We start from the raw sequence: 8,691 nt of genomic DNA on the forward strand, positions 1-8,691 counted from the left end.
TTGCTGTGTCTCCCTTCGTTCCTATCACTCATGAGTGCCAGCCATGCATCAGCATGTGCTCAGCGCTGATGACACAATGGTGAAAACAGGACGCTCCCCGTCCTCGTGGAGCTTCCAGTCGTGGTGGGAGAGGCACCAGACATTAATCAGAAAATCACACAAATATAGCATTGCCAATGGCAGTGAATGCAAGGGGTCTGAGAATGTGGGCTAGTACGGGAGTGTGGTCTAACCTGTCAGCAAAGGGGAAGAAGGGCCCTGGGCCCTAGGCCTGACTCCCAGAGGGCACCATGCTTCCCTGCCCAGGCCCCTGGGGAGAGGGCCCAAACCCATGCTGGTGGCCTGTCCCATGCTGTCCCCAGCAGGCATCCTTCTCCTCACTTTCCTGCCCCTCTCTCACTTTACCCATCTCCCTCCAGTGTCTCTCCCCTCCTCCACAGCGCTCTCCCTACATCCATTCTGCATCCAGGCCACTTACTAAGATGTGGGCTCCAGCAAGCCCCAACTTCTATGGGCCTCAGCTTCCTTGTCTGTAAAATGGGAATAATCAAAGCAGTTTACAGAATCAGAGGGCGGTTGTGGGGTTTCAACATGCGAAGCAGTCTGAGCACTGTGTTTATCATTCCCTCCTCACCATGCCTTTGGAATTTTTGCTCTTCCCAACTGTCAACATGCATTGCTGCCCAGGGTGGGGGGTCCCAGTAGTTGACCCACGATTTTCCGTAAGAGTAGAGTATCTCCTCTCTCCGTCATTGTGTCCACACCAGGCACGACGTGCCACAGGCACGTTGGCACGTTTACCGCTCCTCCTGTATACTCATATCCGTTCCCCTCCGTGAATGCGTCAGCCTCCCTGTATTGCTTGAGGGGAACTCAAGATCAGGAGAGATGGAGTCACTGAGTAAGGGTAGGAGGAGAACGCTCTGCTCAGGGTCGCGGTGGAGGCCCCTCTCCCCGCGCGCGCAGGTGCGCGGGGCGGCGGGCAGCCAGGGCGCACGTGCGCGGCCGCAGCTGGCGGGGAGACGGGGAACCTGCGCCGCTCGCTTCCGGAGAGGCCCACTGCCACCTGGTGGCCGGCCTGAGAAGTGAGCGCTGGGACCGGCCGCAATGGGCGTCTACAAGGCAGCCGAGTGGGCGAACCAGGAGGAGCGCATCCCTGCGGGTTACAAGTGGGGATGGGCTCCTGAGCAGGCTTCGGAACGCACTGAAATCACCCAAGAGTCCTCTAGCGAACTCAGGCCCTGCGCCCAACTCTAAGGGAGGCAGAGAGATGACTGGGGGCTTTTGGCAGAGGAATAACCCCGCCCCTTTGCTCTAGGGCATCCCAGGGAACTGCGGAGACAGGCAGACGGAGGGCCTCCACGTGAGGCGGGCTGTACTGAGTACTGGACCTGAACGCAAAGACCTCAGCAATCCACCCAACAGATAGCATGGTTCTTGCTGTCCGATGTTCTGCTTTAATCCCGTTTGCTCCAATTGACAAAAATTCTGCATCTCAGACTTGAAACCTTCCTGTCCAAATTGTCCAATAAATCCCAAGAGCCGTGCAGGGTTTGCGTTTTCCCACCTGGCCCTAGGCTGACAGCTCTTTGAATGCACGGCCCCAGGAGGGGCCACAGCCTGTGCAGGAACCTTAGGCTGGCATGGCGTGGACAGCCACCCACCAGCCAGACTCTGTCCTTCTTTCCTAGAGAATTAGCCCCTATGGCCATTGGCACCCTTTCCTTGGTAGCGGTGGAGAGACGAGAGGGGCTCAGGGAGGCTACACCAGTCTCTATGAGTGGGTCTGGTTCCAATAAAAGAACAGCTCAAAGTTCCAAACGCCTTTTCCCCAGCAGGCTGGCGGCCCTCGTGCAAATTTATCACCATCTCTTCCCCAGCTCTGCATATTCAAGACTCGTTGGAGGGGTAGGCATTTCCAATCCAAAAAAAGTGAACGTCCATTTATACATTTCTTAAAAAAAAAAAAAAAGCAGTGCCGAGTTGCCTTACATTTATATAACTTAAGGGAACTCAAAAGATAATAAGGCAGATCTGTTCCCAGGTGACTTAAGGGCTCTATTCATAGACAGGGGAGCAGCTGCATAATTTTAAGTTTCCGCCTGAGCAGGCACTTCCATTACCCTCAGAACCTCCATGGCTAGCTTCTGGAAAGATCAACTCCAGAAGGGAAGGGGGGCTACGCTAGCTCTTCCTTCCCTTGAGAGCCTCAGTCTGACCCTCTGCTGCCTCCTTGCGTTGAGGGGGAGGACAAGTCTCCCCTTTCAACCCTCTGCTCCAGTGGTGAATTGAATTCCACTCTGGTGATGTCCCTTAGCTCAGAGGAGCCATGCTGGGTCCGTCCAAAGGCTTTCCTGTATATGGAATCTAGAGAAATATACAGCGCTGTCGGAATTACACAGAACACCTTGAATCCTGATGTGGGAAATGGTCCATTCATGGCCAGGACACAGAGGAAAAGAAAAGAGATCCCACCTAGAGAAAGAGGTATATCTTTGTTACCTTTTAAAAACCCTGATTTTCTTTTCCCCATGGCAGGTTGGTTACAAAAGTAGCCCTTTCCACCCCTCCCTGTATCCATCCATTTCCTCAGTAATGTGTCTGTGTAGGAACTCCCATCAAGACACGCAATGTATTTCCTGCCCCTCGAAGCTGAGCAGACCCTTTGGCTTCCTTTGGTCAACAGAATGCAGCAGACGTGAAGGGGTTCTTATTCTGAGCCTAGGTCTCAGGAGGCCTTGTATGCTGCCTTTCTCTCTTGGATCTTTGAGCTCATTAGTATCTAGTCTACCTTCAACTACACACACACACACACACACACACACACACACACACACAATCTTGGTCTACATTTATCATGGGCCAACTTAGGTCATTTGGCCATGCCTGAACCAGTCTGTACAGCTAGGAGCATGACAGACCTGGCTTAGGTATGAAAATCTGAAATAAACTAGAGCAAGGAGAAAGGCATTCCTCAGTTTTCTGAGACCATCATGGCCCATCTGTGGTACAGCGTCAGTGATATCCCAAACACTTGGAAATGACAGCATACAGAAGAGGTGAGACAAGTCCTTGGGAGCCAACCACATGTCCAAAACTTATATGAGCAAATGGATTGAATAATTAACACATTCACCATTATAGTGGGAGATGTTCGATATACATCTCTTATAATTTGATATATTTAAAAAAAGATGAAATGAATGAGGATGCTCTGATGTGAATTACACAATCACAAGCTTCTACTTTGTCTTCGACAAGCCAAAAATGCACACTTTTCAAGTAATCAAGAAGCACTGGCAAAAATTGCTATCTAACTATGAAGAGAATCTTAATAAATTACAAAAAGTAGTAATCAGAGAAGCCATATTTTTGGACCATAATAAAATAAAATTGGAAATTTGCTACAAAGGGCGGATGTAGCAGTGACAAAAATCTATCCATTTGGAAATGTTAAAATGCACCTCCTGAAAAGTGCATGAAGGAGAAAATTACAACAAAAATTAAAAACCTTAGAAACGAATTACAATGAGAAGGAGCAGAATGAAACCAATGGAATCTTGTCAAGGCAGCGTGTAGAGGAAAATTCATAGTTTTAAAATGCATTCATCAGGTGCAGAAGAAGAAAAAGGAACTGCTGCTAGAGATGAAGGAGAGGCAGTTTTACTCTCTGCTCTCCCTGAAAATCCACCAAAGAACAAAACATAGCTCGGTGTTAATTCTGGACAGAGTGCTACAGAGGTAGAGAACAAGGATGCAAGTCTCAGTTTTTTCCTTTACGCCTGTGGCTTTGGGAACATTGTGTTTTCTTCTGCACCCCTGGTTTTCTCACCTGTGAGATGGAGCCAATGTCTTCTTTAGAGGGCTGTTGTGAGGAATCAGCATTGAAATTTTAATTACGTACATACTGAGCGCATGCCCTATGCCACATGCTATCCTAAGCATCTTACACGTACTGACTTGTCTAAAATCCGCACCAACCCTTTAAGGTAGAAACTCTCGTTAGTCTCCTTCTATGAGTGTTGCCTCAGTCAACTGCCTAGTAGGTACAGGAACTGGGATCCAAAACCATGCTGTCTTTTTTTAGACTTTAGTTAAAGCACAGATTTCCTGAAAACAGTGTCATGGTTCTAAAAGCTCCATCCAATGAAGCTTTGATGGGTCAACCAGATGTAAGGGCATGAGCAGGACACAGAGGAAAACAAGAAGTGCCGGGGAATTGAGAGAGTAGGAGGAGAAATGCATTATGCTTTTCCTCCACGGCCCAGCCTCTGGCCAAGGAGCCCACCAGGGGGTGAGGCTGGGAGAGGGAACAAAGCTAACAGGGTCATGGCACACAAAGTCTCATCATATGGATGACTGGCTGTGAAATGCTCGAATTTTGGAAATGAAGGTTAGATGCATCCTCAGGGCCAAGGTAATAGATTTGGCACAAATCCTTGGGGACAATATTGAGGACAATAAACTTAAATTAGAGCTGTGAGCACCCCTTTCTCTGCTTCTTACTATATACAGTATTTTTTAGCAGAAAAACAATTCCATAGATAGAAAAGGTACACTTAGAAAGGCACCTGCAAGGTCCTCTGAGTAAATGGATGACATCGGACTTAGACTGCCCTTAGCCTACCTGGGAAACTGATCTCAGGCCTCTCCTCTCTCAGTACTGTGTCCTTGGGAATTGCAGAGGTGAGATAAATATGTTGCATCATGTCTGCTTTCTTTGCTGTTTCTCCATGACCTAATGGGTCTGTACCTGGCCTGAGAGACCTGCGAATTGGCACCGGGCCATGCACTTACATGGCCAGAATAACACCTTTAAAAATGGTGAAAAACTGAGGCGGCAGCTTTCGTGTTAAGGTTGCCCATGTGCATTTTGTCTCTCACCCACAGCAGGTGTACGTGCCCTGTGCGGTAAGGGGAATAAGTTGTGTGCCTGGGTAGCTGTTAGGAACCCCAATAAAATGCAAAGGTGGTGCATGCTGCATAACGTGTCCTGTATCCATCTGTAAAGCTCCCTAAACACGGTATGAGACTAACCGTATTGTGACCCGTGAATTTGATTGCCACTCTGAACCCATGACAACCACTGGGTCCACTGCATCATCTATGCATAAATGCTGCCGAAACAAGAGATGAGGAAAGGAGCGCATAAGCATATTGTAGATGAAAAGCACACACCACAGATCTGCAAAAGCACAGGATCACCCAGGAAGACACTGGCACAATTCACATGAGCCACTGTCCATAATTTCAAAGTAGTCAGAGGAAACATGCTCTTTTTTAAAAACAAGGTCAGGAAGCACAAGAAAAAGATAGAGTCTTTCAAAGAAGAGACAATAAGCCCACAGAAGGTGATAAGATTATTAAAAGAAATCTGGTAGGGCCCAGAAAATAAATTAAAAATAAAAATGAAGGTAATATAGAGCACAAAAACCACACTAAAATCAGGAGATATACAATAGTGGTATATAAAATAACACATACAGAATAAATGACTGAAAACACAGTTTGGGACATGGTAAATAAGGTACCAGAAACACAAACTAACAGAAATTAATGGAAAATAATAAGGTTGTAACAGTAATTATAGAGATAAATGAGAAAGCAAAGGAAACCCAACATATTATAACAATTCTCTGAATAAAGAAGTCAACAAATAAAATGGAAACAATATCTAAGGAGGTAACAGAAGAAAATATCTGGATTTGCAGCTCAAAAGATCACACCAAGACATAGCTGGGTGATGTTTCCTCCCCCTCCTTTTCTTCTCCTCCTCCTCCTCCTCCTTCTTCCTCCTTCTCCTCCTCTTCCTGCCTTCCTCCCCCTCCCCTTCCCATCCCCTCCCCTTCCTTCTTCCTCCTCTTCTTCTTCTTCTTCTCCTTCTTCTTCAAGACAGGCTTCTATACAGTCCACGATAGCTAAAATGTGGAAGGAGCTAAGGTTCCCTTCAACAGAAGAATGGATAAAGAAGATGTGGTGTGTGTGTGTGTGTGTGTGTGTGTGTGTGTGTGTGTGTGTATAACAGAATATTACTCAGCCATCAGAAAGGATGAATACCCACCATTCACATCGACATGGATGGAACTGGAAGAGATTATTCTAAGTCAAATAAGTCAAGCAGAGAAAGACAATTATCATATGGTTTCGCTCATATGTGGAACATAAAGAACAGCACGGAAGACCATAGGGGAAGGGAGGGAAAACTGAAGGTAGGGGTATCAAAGAGGGAGACAAACCATGAGAGACCATGGACTCTGGGAAACAAACTGAGGGGTTCAGAGGGCAGGGGGGTAGGGGAATGGTGTAGCTGGGGAATGGGTATTAAAGAGGGCACAAGTTGTGATGAGCTATATGAAACTAATGAATCACTGAACACTACATCAAAAACTAATGATGTGCTGTATGGTAGCTAACATAACATAATAAAGAAATAAATTAAAAAAAGAAAAGATGACACTATAATAAGGCCTCATCTTAAAAAAGAAAGATAGGCTTCTATACAGAAAAAAGCAGGTAGTCTTCAAGGTATGCACACAAATTCGTCAATATAGTTCTCTTCTTCAAGAGGTGGTGCTAGATTCCTTTTCCCTTGAGCATGGGCTGGATTTAGTGACTCCTTTCTAGATAGCAGAATATGGTAGACACGATGGGATGTCACTTCTGAGATTAGGTTATAAAAAGACATGGCTTCCAGCTTGGGTGCTTGTGCTCTCTTTTTCTCTGTCTTTTCAACCACTCATTCTAAGGAAAGTTACCTGCCATTAGACGCTCAAGAAACCTATAGAGAGGCCATTGTGGTGAGGGACTGAGTCCTGTCAACAACCATGTGAGTAGGGAAGCAGATCCCTCAGCCGCAGCCAATAGCTGAATTGCAACCTCACAGACACCCTGAACCAGAATCATCCAGCTAATCTGATCCCAGATTTCTGACCTACAGAAGCTGTGAGGTAATAAGCATATGTTGTTTTCAGTTGCCCTGTTTTGGAGGTAATTTGTTCTGCAGCAATAGGAATTAATACCTTATACAAGAAAGAAACTTCTGTTCTCAGAATTTTCTACATCCATACTCCCTTCCAGAAGATAGGAAAGAAAATCTACAAAGTTTAGAGGGGAGGAAAGTATGATCCAAGATTTTTAGAGCTAGCTGAATTGTTCATGGATGTAGGGAATAGAAAGACATCCTCAAGCATGTAAAAATTCAGGGAAGACAACAACAATGACCCTTTTCGGGAAAAAAAAAAGAATTACTTCGGATAATTCAAACCTAACAATGAAGAAGTGATTAAAATTCTAAAATTCAGGAATACAGAAGACAAGGCAAGAAGATCAGTACTTGACATCAAATTCACTTAAATTTAAAAGACTGAGTTGTGAAAGGTAGAGCTACCACACAGAATAGAAATGTCATAAAGCCTGAGAACATAAAAATAGTATCATTCACAAAACTCATGGGCAAGAAGGCAGAGAGGTAGCAGAGAATGTAACTGCTCTCATTTCTTCATTTTTCTCACCAGCAAGTAAAAACATACAGTTGAAAGTAGGAACTTGTTAAAAATTAACGACCTCCATCTCATCATTCATGATCATTCTTCTTTAAAGAAATCTTTGAGAAACTAATACCATCTCTGAAGAAAAGAAGTCTGGAAAAATCTGAAAAAGTAATTCTTACAGTCTCACTTTAGCTTTCTTTCTTAAATTCTTTTTAATATTTTACTTTAAAATTAGCATGACTGTACATTAAAAAATTATATCTCTATAATTCTATTTGTTTAAGTGTTTAAAGAGGTATCTGGAATGATGGTCATGATACATTACAAATAATTTTTTTATGATACTTTGGTATGATTATTATCCTATATTTTTATTTTATCCTTTCTACTTTTATGTGTTGCTTCAGTTTTTTAAGAGGGGGAGAGTGTGTATTATTTTAGCTAAATTAATTTTTTAAAAAAAGAAACAAGGGAGAAATAAATGTACAAGTTAAGGAATAGGGAAAAATGAAAAAATGAGCTGTGAAACAAAGGTAAAAGCAGAAATTACTGAATTAAGACACAAAAAGTGAATTTAATTCATAAAATTTAAAACTTTCTTTGAAAAAATTAAGTAAAATAGACAACATTATGGCAAAATTGACTAAGAGGTAAAGAAAGAAGGCACAAATAATTTACATTAAATATGAAGAAGAAAGAGACATTCCTCTTGGTGTTTTCTTTGCTCCGCATTTTCTCTTGTTAACCTTAAAAATAAAACTGTCAGTATTTTATCGGCAAAACCGGTCTTATTCGGGAATAGCAGAGAATTGCAATTTGGGATAACCTTGCTAAGGGAAAACGATTGGCAAGTCCCTAGGACAAAAGGAGAAGGCTGAAGCTAGTGGCTTTTCATTGGCTGAGCTGTGGCAGCCTCTCATTGGCTGGGCTGTTGCTGGGGCAGGAGTAAAACCTCTCTTCCTTCTGCTGGGATAGTGAAGTGGTGGCTAAAGCAGTTTGGACTTGCGTAGCACCTCTCTTCCTGTTGGGTCTGCAATTGACTACCAGTGGTAGGGCGTGAGAGCTCCCCCTACTGGCCTCCTGACTCCATTATTGTGAGGCTTCCCTTTATTACTTGACACACTCCACACTTTTTTTTTTTTTTTAAAGATTTTATTTATTTATTTGACAGAGATAGAGACAGCCAGCGAGAGAGGGAACC

At 44.1% G+C, this 8,691-nt stretch overlaps 1 protein-coding gene across 1 annotated transcript in view; it reads left to right on the top strand.

Annotated features, from left to right (window-relative positions):
- The first annotated feature begins 1,107 nt into the window (after nt 1–1,107).
- TXNRD3 (thioredoxin reductase 3) overlaps nt 1,108–8,691 on the top strand; it is a 70,554-nt gene continuing 62,970 nt past the window's right edge. The window contains exon 1 of the mRNA XM_034657258.1: nt 1,108–1,169. Coding sequence (XP_034513149.1) covers nt 1,108–1,169 — 62 coding nt within the window. The remainder of the gene's footprint in view (nt 1,170–8,691) is intronic.

This window comes from Ailuropoda melanoleuca, chromosome 4, assembly GCF_002007445.2.
Source record: "Ailuropoda melanoleuca isolate Jingjing chromosome 4, ASM200744v2, whole genome shotgun sequence".
Classification (NCBI taxonomy): Eukaryota; Metazoa; Chordata; class Mammalia; order Carnivora; family Ursidae; genus Ailuropoda; species Ailuropoda melanoleuca.